The sequence below is a fragment of the Arvicanthis niloticus genome, chromosome 3 (assembly GCF_011762505.2).
Source record: "Arvicanthis niloticus isolate mArvNil1 chromosome 3, mArvNil1.pat.X, whole genome shotgun sequence".
Lineage (NCBI taxonomy): Eukaryota > Metazoa > Chordata > Mammalia > Rodentia > Muridae > Arvicanthis > Arvicanthis niloticus.
The window spans coordinates 5,328,691-5,342,869 of NC_047660.1; the positions used below are offsets into that span (position 1 = coordinate 5,328,691).

Here is a 14,179-nt window from a genome sequence, read left to right on the forward strand (position 1 = left end):
ATTCCTCTAACCTTAATCCACAGTAACCTGTTCAGTACAGAGACAGGAGTCTCTAAAGCACGTGCTGGGGCTGGGAGTGGGGGTGGGGGTGGGGGTGGGGGAGTGGGGAGGGGAGGGGAGGGGAGGGGAGCGGCCAGATGACTCATCAGGTAAAGATGCTTGTCAACAAGACTGAGGACCGAGTTAATCCCTGAAACCCACATGGTGGAGAGAGCCCCCAGACATATTCTCCAGGGCAGGTATTTGCCTATGCTCACAAGTAAACAGAATAACAACAGTTGAAAGCATGTGGCTAGGGCATATAGGCGGTGGAAAGTTAAATGAAGAACCTCTGTGGGAACTCTCTCTCTATTCTGAGGGGAACCCAGCTGCGTCAGGGCCGGCCATGCTCCTCCACGTTCAGGAAACTTTGCTACTTCACCAAACTGTTTGCTCTGTCACTGGCAAACACTTGTTCATGTCTCCCCAGAAAACGTTCACAAAACAGACTATACACACACACACACACACACACACACACACACACACACACACACACACACACACAGAGCAGGCAACAGGGAGCAGCACTTGAGAGCAAACCCAGGACTTTGCAGAAGTCAGAACCAGTCACTGTGCCACTGAGGCGTTGCTCTAACCTAAGACTTCCATGTGAAAGCAGCCTCATTCAATGTGAGCATTAGTGAGCGTACCATGGAAAATATTCACCCACAAATACAAAGGGAATATTAATTCAAAAAGCTGGATAAATGCCCAGAGAACTATGCTAAAGGAGAATACAGGCTCATCTCAAAAGCTGACAGTGTGTTTCCATTCCTTTCAGACTCTTTAAAATGGCAAAGCTGTAAACAAGGAATATACCCACTGTTGCCAGAGTCTAAGGGTGGCTGGGACAGGAGAGCAGCTGTGACTGTGAAAGGTGACCTAAGAGAGACTTGAGCAGTGATAGAATTATCAGCATCTTGATCATGTCACTTTGCAAGCCATTGGAGGAAACTAGGCAAAGCATTCTCAGGACAGCTACAAAGGCACTAGGGTAGGAGACGGTCAGAGTCTACTTCCTACTAAGCAGTAGTGTGGAAAGTCTTCTCTCCGACAGTCCTGGTCCAGCCCATCAAGCCCTGCGCCCCAGTGTCCGCACAGACACACACAAGTCATTGCTTCCCGACTCGCACTGTAAGAGGACAATGGAAATATCTACAGTTCTCTAAGGGCTCTTCTCTGACTCCTGGCCTGCACTGCTCCCGACGAGGTTAAGGCTCTCCTTGCTTCTCCCATTAAGTCCACTCTAGCACTCTGCTGCCAGCTCTGCACCCAGCACTGAGCTCGCTATACCTCCCACATAAGCCTTAAAGACTAAACAGTGCAGGCACAAACGAGGACAAACCTGAAACAGCACACGGTGCTAGTCAGGATGCTGTGCAGTTACTATTACTTCTATCTTGCCTGCTTCAACAGTGTACATATAATCCTGGGGACTTTGCTAGGCTCAGTGCCATCTGGATCCTAACCAGGCAGATAAGGAAAGGCTCTTCTTACCTGCCGTCTCTGATCAGCTCTTCAGCTGACTCAATCAGCTTGTTAAGTTTCTTCACTTGCTTATAGTGTGCAAAACACCGCTTGTGATCCTGGTCAAGTTTCAGACATTCACGAACTTCACTGCTCATGTAATTTAAAAAAAAAATTATTGGAAATACTCCAAGTCAAGATAATCATTGAATACCTCTTATTAAGTAGAGAAATCATCATTAAATTATTTTTCTTTGGAACAATGAAAACATGCTGACTTCATAATTTGCTATGCACACTGTCTCATAGACACAGTCATTTAAATGGCAGACTCATACACTGGATACTCCACTATAGCTTCAGTAAGTAAAACAGCATCTTTACCTATGTTTGTAAGATAAACTGTAGGATGTATATATTATATGTACATAATACCTTAGGGATAACCTAAGTTATTTGAGTGGACATAGGGATTAATATTTCTATTAACATGCTATGAAAGCTGTAGAAAGACCAGCTAGAGAGGTGAAGGAACTGACCTGAGAGACAGCTCATGGTCTCCTAGCTGGTAGTAGAGTGTGCTGATTTTGTAAAACGCCTCTGTGTTGTCATTCTTGAGCTTTGAAGCAGCCTTTAGGTCACTGATCGCTTTCCTGGGCTCTCCTTCCTTTATGAAGCACTCTGCTCGCAGTTCACGCAGTTCTGCATCCCAAACACAAACCTTAAGAAACAAAAGAACTAGACTTTAAGTCACAGAGGTATGCATACTGATCCTCGCACCCTACACATTCATACACACACCCATAAACAAACACTCAGTCAGTGTGATAATGTCATTATTTTATAAATGATGTTGAGAACCCTGACACACTTACATGTGACAGCCAGAATATGATAATCTCTTGAGTGTATCTTAAACTCTTAACAGGGAGAGGAGATGCAACAAAAGGGCCTTTTTTTTGTTCTCCTTCCTTCCTCAGATTACAATTTTACAACTCTAAATAAGAAAACATAGCACTTGAACGTTTAGTTCCAGCCAAGCTTAATGCACAATGAAACCTTTTTCAAGAAAGAAAGAAAGAAAGAAAGAAAAGAAAGAAAGAAAGAAAGAAAGAAAGAAAGAAAGAAAGAAAGAAAGAGGGAGGGAGGGAGGAAGGAAGGAAGGAAGGAAGGAAGGAAAGAAGGAAGGAAGGAGAAAGAGAGAGGAAGGAAGGAAGGAAGGAAGCCTACAGCATTCATTCACTATTAGATTATACCCACTCAAACATTTGAAAAGAATCAATATTCAACAATTATAATTTCTATAATTAAGAAAATCTAAGTTCTTTTTTGTAATTCTTGATTTGTCTTGTTTGTTGAGACAAGACACCATGTATATAAGCTGGCCTCCAATACCTATGATCACCAGACCCAGTTCATCCAATACCAGCTGTCAACCTCAGGGCACTGTGAGTTCAGAGCAAAAGCTCTGCCAGCCGAGCTATATCCCCCAGCCTCAACCCTAGGTTCTCAATCAGCAAATACACTGCACTGACTCCTAAATTAAAACATTTTTAAGATGTTACATCCTTCCTTCCTTGAGAGTAAATCCTTATTTTAAAAAAAGGGGGGGGGGGGGGGAGGGGGGCACTGGAGAGATGGCTCAGCAGTTAAGAGCACTTCTTAAGTCTTCTGGAAGACTGTTCTTCCAGAGCTCCTGAGTTCAATTCCCAGCAACCACATCATGGCTCACAACCATCTGTAATGGGATCGATGCCCTCTTCTGGTCTGTCTCAAGACAGCTACAGTGTACTCACACACATATTCTATAAAACAGAATTCCTCTATGTCATATCACATGATCTCTTCTATAAACGCATCAAATTAGAGCCAGCAAGAGGTTTCAGTAAAGACGCATACAGCCTAGAGACGCGCACCATCCACAGAGCCCACGTAACGACAGGCGGGAACTACTCCACAGAATCCATCTACAACTACACACGCATATCATCATCACAAACACACACACAAACCATTTTTAAATTATCAAGTGAATCCATATATCATATGTTTACTGCCAATATCAAAGGGCTGTCTGTGAAAATGTTAATTATATTGATTATTTCTATTTAGGCTTTGTTCTGAAATCCTTTGAGGCAAGGAAACCCCAAACTCAATGCTTCCTACTAGAACCCTCCCTGTCACAGTGTACTCTGCCTTCTCTTTTACAAGGTTCTCACTGTAAAAGTATTCCTCTTTGTTTCCAAACACCATCTTTCCTTTCTCTTTAAGAGGTCTTTTACCCATTATTGAGGATAGTACTCTCCTAAATAAATAAATAAATAAATAAATAAATAAATAAGGCAAAGCAACCAGTGAGTAAAACATGTACTTCTCAATCTGGTATGTTTAATTCCAACACTTGGGAGGCAAAGGCAGGCAGATCTCTGTGAGTTTGAGGCCAGCCTGGTCTACATAGAGAGTTTTGAGTTAGCTCAGGCTATACAGAAATAGAAAAACTCTGTCTTTAAAAAAAAAAAAAAAAAAAAGCAAAAAATGTAATTCTCACTTTACAGTAGACCAGTATTTACTAAAAATCTTAAGTTGCAACTTTATATGACCAATTTTTAAGAGCTAAAAGCCCAAAGATCAGTCTGTACCCTACCTTGGTGTCTAACATGAGCCTTACTCTAAAAAGCAGTGCCAGACTGGCCGTCAGCTGCAATAGGTAAGACACTTACCTCTAGAATCTTATCAAGGAAGGTTATAGCAGCAGTGTAATCGGCGCTGTCAAAGGCATCAAGCGCCTGGGAGCGCAAGCGCTGCATTTCATCAGCTTTTACAAGTTGAGACTCGGCTTCCTTCTCTTCATTCTCACTTGGATTAGATTTGAGCTACAGCCAACAACAAAATAAAAGTTTTGATTGTATAAATCCAATACCTGTAACATACACAAAGATCTCACCATTCCAAATACCATGGCACAGACCCTGCACAGAGGAGCCAATCAGACCATGGCCATAAACTGAGACAATACAAAGGGTTGCTAACATTGGGTTACTCATTCTACACCAACAGGTAACAAAGGCAGGAGTAACATAGATGGATGACTTGGAGGCTATGAAACACGTTTCAGCTGACATTACTAGATTCCCAGGTAGCTAAGTTAAAGAAAGTAAGCCTGTAACTGATTGAGTTATCACATATATCAACTGTGTGCACTGTATCTTCCAACTGTTAATATAATTTTTGGATGTCAGTCATTAATTTAGAAACTATTATTTCTATATATATAAGGTTTGTTTAGCTATAAAATTACTATTTAAATACTTTATTACAAAGAAAAAGAATTGACAGAAGCCATGCAGGAAAGGCTATGGCAAGCAAGTGAGCTTCCTGGAGACGGCCCGCTGTTCTGCATGGCTGTGATGGGAGCTCTGGAGAGGCACGGCCCAGAGACTTCATCCCAGGATTGCTTCTCACTGTTGATATGTCCTGTCACTATTACATAGCCTAATGATTCCTGTGCACCAGCCCCACGCTATTAGACAAACTTCCTGCAGATCAATATGAAGATGAGCTTTCATATTATAATGCTGTTGAGATGAATTAATGACTTTATGGAATTCCTGATTTGATTCAAATAATTTTAGGAAGAAAGTCTTAAGAGATGGTTTTAGTTGTTTTGCCAGAAAGATTTAATGAATTAAAATCAAGATAGAATGTGTCCCCTCCTCATAGTAAGCAAAGACTGCATAATAAGGAATACAATGAGCTCTCACAGTTGCACTGAGAAGAGAAACAGGCTTGGGACAGATTTGTGATCAAGGAAAAACATTCATTCTAGGTCAGGTCCAAGGATGAGGCCACAGGTGTGCACTATGATAAAGCAAGGCCATGTGAAACTGTGGCTTTGAACTTATACTGAGCTTATGGAATGAAACACTGCTGTGAACTTATACTGAGCTTACAGAATGAAGCACTGCTCTGAACTTACTATGGACATCCTTCTGTAACTCCCATGTGAACTGTGGCTGTGAACTTATACTGAGCTTACAGAATGAAGCACTGCTCTGAACTTACTATGGACATCCTTCTGTAACTCCCATGTGAACTGTGTCTGTGAACTTATACTGAGCTTATAGAATGAAGCACTGCTTTGAACTTACTATGGACATCCTTCTGTAATTCCCTTTTGTGTAACATTTTATCTGTGAGGGAATTTTATAAAGGACTTTTGTCTAAACAGCTATAAAAAGGCTGAGAGAAGAAATAAAGTGTGGTTGTTGGGGCTCTTCTCCATCCACCAAATGTGTATATGTGTCTGTCTGGATGTATGCATGTACAATATGTATTTATGTATATATGTCTGTCTACATGTATATGCATACATAAGTATGTAGATATATGTGTATGTTTATAAGTATGCATGTGCACTTGTGAAACTGATGAGTTCAAGTTGGGACCAGCCGGGAGGGAGGGAGGGAGGGAGGGAGAGAGAGAGAGACTGAGAGACAGAGACAGACAGACCATGCACATGCGCCTGACTTTCTCTTTCTCTGTGAAATTGCCAAAAGTCATCAGCGTTTGACCCCAGAATAGTGAGAGTTAAAACTGCCAGCAGCTAGCAGCTTCTGGCCCCCAAAACAATAAGAGAGAGTTAAAAGGCCAGGTCACCAGCCTTTGGCCTTCATCCAATGCTGCGTCCCACTTCAGTACCTGACTGTCAGGGCTGGTTCCCAGCAAAAAACTCAATTCTGTATGTCTCCAACAATACCTTCTTGGAGGCAGGTACTTACCACTTTCTTGAAATCATCTTCTGCTTCATCAAGTTTTCCTTGTTTGAGTAGTAAGTGCCCTCTCTGTAATCTTGCCTAGGAGGAAACAGAGCGGCTGTCCTGAGTACTGTGCATTTCTAAATTTTCTTTAAAAATAAAGAATAATGTAATCAAGTTACTAATATTCCTTTTTCCAGTGTTTGCTTGCCTTATTATTTGAGACAAATTCCTATAGCTATAGAATGTACATTAATTTTTATTGAAGTTTTCTTTAAAAATGTTTTACTCAACACAAAGGCTCTGTTTTGGGAGTTGTCTATTTACCACATAAGATTTCTTTCTGAGTGACAAGAGTGTCCTGGAATTAGATGATGGCAGCATCTACACAGCCTAAAAACATACTGAGAACCCTGATGCTTCAAAATGGGAAGTTAATGATATATGAATTATATACACTTTTTAAAAAATTAAGCTGGGTTTCAAACACAAGGACCCATAAAGAAGATACAACAGTTCTACCTTCAAGATATATTTCAGGCCCTGTATTTTAATTTTAAAAGATACTTTTTGACATCATACTAAATCTTTTCCAAAGAAAGCTGCAGTGAGACTATCAAAGCTCCAGAAATAGGTTTGCTGTTCATTAAACCTTCAATCATCGATGTAAATATTTATTATAGCCAGAATGACAGTGTCTCTTCCTCCTTCATTTCTGATGCTCTACTTCTTCTAATATACATTACCCCAGCCCTTCAACATATACCTACTCTCTGATGACTAATTTCTTCTTAAAAAAAAAAAAAACAGAAACCACAGATTGTCACTTAGGTTTATGTATTACTTTTACAGAACATAAAATTCCCCTAACCTTCTATCAAAAACATCAATACACATAAAAACAACTGTTACAACCATTTCAGCTAGCTAATGACTAATCATAATGCTAAGAAAATGGGTTACTTAACCTTTGTAAAAGGTTATACTAAGCTGTGTCAAGTAATAAAATCAACAAAAATTGACAGTTGGGAATTCTATTTTAAAATAATATTGCAGCCATATTTCAAACATGTACTACATGGCTATTAGTTAGCTCGAATCCTCCCTTTTAGAAATGTGGTAAATTATTATCATAAAAAATAGTCACAAAGTTAATTTTTAGGCCATTTTGACTGGCCTATATATGTATTCCTGATGACATCTCCCACACAGGTTCATGTGTTGGTATGTGATTCTCAGTTGGTGCAGCCATTTTGGGAGGTGGTAAAAAACTTTAGGACCCTGGGCCTGGCTGAGGGAAGCAGGGCACAGAGGGTGTATCCTTGACAGCCATATCGTATCCTGACTACAGTATATTTTCTGCTTCCTGTTTGCCATAAAGTCAGCAAGTTCTTCTTCCATAAGCTCCCCTGCCATGGTGCCCAGTGTCTCCACAGGCCCACAATCACAGAGACAGAGACTGTGTATGAATACTGAAAGCTCTGAATCTGTGAGTTTAAATGACTCTCTCGTAAGTTGTTTATGTTAGCTGCGCTGTCACACTGATAGAACTAATCAATGCAAACCACAGGAGTCCCCACGCAAGCTGTGACAGCTCTCACAGGACTTGGCAGCCTTCAGGATAGGAGACTGTAAGCTTCTGAACCTACAAAGCTTGTGCAGTGGTGCCAGGAAGAACCACGCCAGCAATGCTTGCAATCCACCAAACCCCCAGCCCCTTGAGTGGGCCACTCTGTTTATTCTAACTCATTCTTAAATGAAACTGTGCTCAGTTGACTAAAATCCTACTCAGCCTATTAAGTCTCTCTCACATCATGTCCTACATTCCAGCCTTCACATGGACTCTACACATTCTAAAGGACAAAGTTAACACTGGCAGGCTTCTGAAAAGAATCACCTAGTATACCTTGTGTGATGGCTATTCCTGGTTGTCAACTTGACCACACCTGGAATGAACTACAACCCAGAAATGGAGAGCACACCAGTGATCCAGATCATAAGGCTGGAAGACACAAGCTTTTGACCTGGATCTTGATATGGGATAACACAGACTTTTGATCCAGATCTTGAGGCATAGTGACCATAAAAAACTTAGGCCTAGGCAAGGTAGTACACACCTTTAATCCCAGGAGACAAAGACACACAGATCTGAGTTCAAGGCTAGCCTGGGACAGAACAAGTTTCAAATCCAGGCATGGTGGTGCACACCTTTAATCTGGGCCACACCTTCTGCTGGAGGCCTACATAAGGACACTGGAAGAAGGAAGATTCGCTCTTCTCCGCCTGCTTGCACTTAATTGCCAGCACATCTGATGGAACTTGTTCACGATTCCAGCTTATACAGAAGACCAGTTGAAATACCTAGCCTTGTGGAACTGAGCAACTGCTAGATTCTTGGACTTCCCATTCCCAGCTGCCCATTGTTGGGTTAGTAGGACTACAGACTGTAAGCCATTCTAATAATTTCCCTTAATACATAGACATTCCATAAGTTCTATGATTCTAGAGAACCCTGACTAATATACTCTGTTACTCTTTTGTACAGACCTTTGCTTTGTTTTGTTAGGACAGGTCTCTCTACATAGCTCTGACTGTCCTGGAAACCACTGGGTGAACTAGAAAGTCCTTAAACTCTCAGAGATGTGCATGCCTCTGTCCCTATGTGCATGTCTCTGTCCCCATGTGCCAGCACAAGCAGCATCCGTACAGACTGCTAATGCCAACAACATTGTGAGTTCTGCTGTTACTTACTGTTGTTACTGAGACAGAATCTGGCTATAGTTCTCAAGTACCACAAGACCCTGGGCTCCAGAGATTCTCCTGCTTCACCTCCCAGCTGGATGTATATAGTTATGTGCCACTATGAAGAGGAAGTAGAAGAATTCTGAATCTGATATCCTCTAGTAGTGCCTAAGGTGCCAATACTCACTTCAGGAAACAGGTTACCTCCTGCTGGTTCCCTTAAGTTCCCCATTGAGCAAGTTTTGGTGAACTTACTGCAGTAAAGTCCATCTTCAATTCAATCACTCTCGTTAAGTCAGGCAGTGCTGCTTTAGATTTCCCCATGGCTAAGAAGACAGTAGCTCTCCTATAGTACGCAATATAGTTATCAGGGTCACCATCTAAAAATTAAAATAATAAGTATTAGTTGTTTTTGACAAAAGAACCTGAGAAAATACAGTTTACACTTTTATTTAGAATGGCAAACAGGTAATGATAGCTCACCACTTGGGAGCGCTTGGAATCCCAGCACTTGGGAGACAGAGGCGGGCTAAGTTTTAGGACAGCCTAGTGTCTATAGCAAATTCAAGTCAAGCCAGGGCTACACAGACTCTCTCTGAAAAGTAAATAAAGAACCATAAGAAGGGCACTAAATTAAGAGCTCAAAATACAGCTGAGTGACACTGTGCCTGGATGAGTGGAACACATGGCAATTCCTACAGGGTGGCCCACCCAGAAAGAAGAATAAAGCTCCATGTCCTTCACTTCCCCTTCTCTGGAGGTACATCTGTATCCTCTGTAATGTCTACTCTCCTACACCAAAAGATGCTCACCTAAACTCGTGGAGCCATTCTAGCAAACTGACTGAACCTAAGGAGCTCACTCATGGGACACTGGCTCGTGCCTGGAGAGCCGGGCTTCTAAGGTGGGCAGTAGTCTTTCTCAAAACCTATGGATTTTAGGCTGCTACCTCCAAGCATACAGTGTCAGAATTTAACTGAATTATAGGAAGCTAACTCTATCCAAAGAGAACCTTTAGGACTGCTCAGTAGAAAGACGTCTCCATGCATCTGGGTAGGAAGAAGTCAATAGAGTATTGTGTGTTGGGTAAGACCAAAGGTTGAAATTGAGTTTTCTTCTACCTGTACTCTCAGAGCATCAAATGACAGTGGTTCAACACAGAAATAAAAAATCACCTTGCTTAGAGATATAGGGTCACTTGTATGGTACCTTGTTTCCTTTCATTTCATCTTTAAAAGAGCAATTATGGCAAGGTAGGATGGTTCAGTGGTAAGCCTGAGTTCATCCCCCACATCTGGAAGTCACTGGCTCCTCACCTGTCATACCTGAGCAGCAATGTGTGTCCTCATTTCTCAGGGAGGCTCTCAAGTGACAAGCTTCCCAGAACCCATTCAACTACAGGTCAAAGCAGGCACAGGCTTTTTGTTGTTTTATTGTTTACTGAACAAAAAAACTATTAAGTGTAATATTGGTTTTCTTACCAGAAAAAAATGAGGAAATCTAATATTGCAGACATCCCCTTCATTAATTTAAAACTTTAGGACTGACTGATGGTGTAATTCTGTGTTAAATCAAGAAGTTGCTTGGCCCACAGGCCTTGGGTTCAATACCCAGTGCCATACAAACACACCAATGACCACTTGCTTATTCACCCATGCCATACATCTAGGATACTCTGTAAAGCTATCAAGGAAATGATTTCAGGCCCAAGAGTTCCTTCTCCTCATTTTCTTACAAAACTGGACATGATAATGCCACAGATAATGCCACAAAAGCGACAAGGTTAAAAAGTGTGTTTTCTATTATTCTCAAGAAGTAAAAAGATATCAGTAAAAATCAGAGTTTAAGAAAAGCATTAAATGGGGCTTACAAGAAGGCTCAGTAAAAAAAAAAAAGACACAATGCCAAGCTTGATAACCTGATCCACACAGTGGAAGGAGAACCAAATCCCACAGGTTGTCCCTAATCTACACCACACTCTCTCACTGAAGCAAGCACACACAACACCCCACGTAGATATAAATGAGGATGGATGGATGGATGGATGGACCGACGGATGCACAGACAGACAGATGGACAGACAGATGACAGTGAATAAATAAACTTGCAAAGAAAAATAATGCCAAACCAAGACCTAACTTCATTTTCTGTTTTAAAATGAATTATAAGAGTAGGAGATGATTCTTCCAGGAACATACTATATTTTGTGAAAAAATTAGCTGCCTCTCTACTTGTCAGGTGCTAAATAACTGGTATTCACCACCACAAACCAAGGTAAGAAGTAAGTAAATAAAAGAAGACTCTGAGAAAAGTCATATCAAAAGACCTAGTTTAAAATGTATACTGTAACTCATATAGGAAGAAGCTTCAGAGCTGGGCATGGTTATAGACCATGTTTAACGCCAGTATGCAGAGGCAGGAGGATCTCTGTGAGTTCGAGGCCAATTTGGCTGACTTACTAAGTTCTAGGCTAGCAAAGAATCATTTCTTTTCTTTAGAAGTCACAATATTACAGAAAGAAAAGAAGTCACCCAAAAGAAACCCCGTAAGGGACAGCTGGGATCTAAGTAATATTAAAGAACCAATGAACTAGAAAATCTCAAAAAAAATTTTTTTTTGCAGAAATGACTATATTGATAACCCAAAGTACAGCACACTATGTGAAATCTGCCTAAGAAGGCAGAAAACTTATGAAAGACACTGATAAAGTTTTCTGTCAGAATCTCCTGGTTTCCTTTGGGTATTATGTTATAGCATGGTGGGTTTATTATGACATTTCCCACAGATATGCTGTGTTCTTACTTCATTCAGCAGACATTCACTCCCCTTCACCTCCCCAGAGCCCCTCTTCCATTCCCATGCCTTGTGACCCAGTGAGGCTCACAGGGTTACTATAGGTCCTGGGCTGGGTAATGGGTTGTTTTCTGAACGGATGCCTTAGCCAGTAGCAACACCACTGAAGATGACTCTCCTCCTCCTGGCAACCACTAAATGCTTCTCAGTACTGGAAAGAGGGCCACCTCCTGACACATCCCCACACCTGAAGTCTACCAACAGGCAGTGTAAATGGTTCTTTGAGCTTCCAGGGGAAAGATAAAGACGCTGCACTTACAGCTGAGCAGTCAGTCAACAGTCCCTTCTTCTCTACATTTAACCAACTACGAGCCTCTACAGTTACCACTGCCCACTGCAGAACAGTTTCTCAGACTGTCAAAATCTTAAATTATGTTTAATACCTACATGACTATGCCTCAGTTACCTGTTTTTTTATGTCTTCACACTCTAAAAAGTGTGCATGTGTACGTGTGCATACGAATGTGCATGCAGGTACTTGAGGCCAGATGCAGCAGACCTGCAGCTGGAGTTACACAGCTGGAGTTACACAGCTGGAGTTCAGGTAGTTCAAGCCAACAGACATGGGCACTGAGAGTTAACCTCAGGTCCTGTGGAAGAGCAGTACCTGCTCTTAACCACTGAGCCATCCCTCCAGCATCCTCAGTTACCTCTTCTGTTAGATACATATGCATTCATGCACTGTGTGTTTATTAATCTAATTCACCCAGAATCCTAAAAATATGTTTAATGGTTTATTTAACAAGTAATAAGAGTTGAAGTGTTATCCAAAATGGAAGTTCTGACTAGAACTCAGAAGAGAGCAACTGAGTGGTCAGGGTTATGATACCAACCAACTGCAGCGTGAAACTGAGATAAAGCATCGGCTAGCTGTCCAGCTGCAAGCAATTTCTTTCCCAATTCAAGATGCTTCTCTACGTCCGCATTTACTCCACACTCAGCACCTGAAGAGTAAAACACAACAAGTTAACTTTCCAGGAACCAAGATGAACCCCCAATAATAAAAAGTTAAAGATAACCTTTATCTGGCTCAGTCATCTACTGATTTTATAACACATAAAAATCTCCCAAAATATACTTATATTCAATTCAGCTAACCGAAAGAATAAAACCAGTCCATAGAATAAATAAAAAATAGATTACAGTATTGATGAAGTTATTCTGAATAATTAATTAATGCCACTTTGTTAAGGCTGGCAGATGGCTCAGCTGTTATGCAAGCCTGAGGACCAGAGTGTGGATCCCCAGCAACCACAGAAGTACCAGGAGGGCATGGCAGAAACGGGATCCTCTGATAAGCTTGCTAGCTAACCAACCAGAGGAAAGGCTCTCAACTCAGTGAGAACCAGTCTCAGTAAATAAAACCTAAAGCAGGGTTAAGGAGATGACACCTAACATTAACCTCTGGCTTCCACATGCACATGAATATACAGACACATGAGTACACATATACACATGCCACACATGCATGTGCACCTGCATACACGCTCATGCACACATATGAACACAGACACATATCATGTGAGGAGCTGCATTTGCCATTAAAAGATGGCGCAGGCTTCTGCTACATTTGGTGCCGAAACCCGGGATGAAGCCGAACATCTCGGAGTTTTGACCAGTCACGAAGGACCCTGTTGGCTCGCAGAGGATTCAGAACTGATGGCGCGGAGAGTCTAGACGCTTTTCTGCAAGGTATGGTGGATCTTGTTTGGCTTAACAACAAGATAGCCTATCAGAAGCAGAAAAGGGAGAGAGCGCTAATAAAATAGAAAAGAAAACTAGGATAGAGAAGAAAACTAAGAAGGAAAGGCTAATTTGGACAGAGTCTCAACGTTAGAGCTCCAGTAAGCGGGATACAGTAGAAGACACCACGGGAATTGGAAGCAGTCATCCTCACTCCTGCGCTGGAGAACCAGTCGACTGACGGAGCTGGCTGAATTCGGAAGTGAAACAAAGGTGATTGCATAGTAACAAAAATGGGGCAAAAAATAAGCAGAAACAGATGAAAAAAGTTTTAAAGATGCAAGGAGTAAATTGCAGGGTAAATTGCAGGCTGCTCTGAGTCAAGAGAGCCAAACAGATAGATAAAGGTTATAGTAACAAAAACGGGGCAAGAAAAAAATAAGCAGAAACAGCTGAAAAAAGTTTTAAAGATGCAAGGAGTAAGCCGGGCGGTGGTGGCGCACGCCTTTAATCCCAGCACTTGGGAGGCAGAGGCAGGCGGATTTCTGAGTTCGAGGCCAGCCTGGTCTACAGAGTGAGTTCCAGGACAGCCAGGACTACACAGAGAAACCCTGTCTCGAAAAACCAAAAAAAAAAAA

General features: G+C 41.6%; 1 protein-coding gene across 1 annotated transcript in view; it reads right to left on the bottom strand.

The window, feature by feature from the left end:
• Positions 1–14,179, bottom strand: part of Dnajc3 (DnaJ heat shock protein family (Hsp40) member C3) — a 38,295-nt gene that overhangs the window by 9,694 nt on the left and 14,422 nt on the right. Inside the window, exons 2-7 of the mRNA XM_034497784.1 lie at positions 12,692–12,802; positions 9,261–9,385; positions 6,288–6,362; positions 4,230–4,382; positions 2,049–2,230; positions 1,540–1,659 (exon numbers count right to left, since the gene is read on the bottom strand). Of these exons, the coding sequence (XP_034353675.1) occupies positions 1,540–1,659; positions 2,049–2,230; positions 4,230–4,382; positions 6,288–6,362; positions 9,261–9,385; positions 12,692–12,802 (766 nt within the window). The remainder of the gene's footprint in view (positions 1–1,539; positions 1,660–2,048; positions 2,231–4,229; positions 4,383–6,287; positions 6,363–9,260; positions 9,386–12,691; positions 12,803–14,179) is intronic.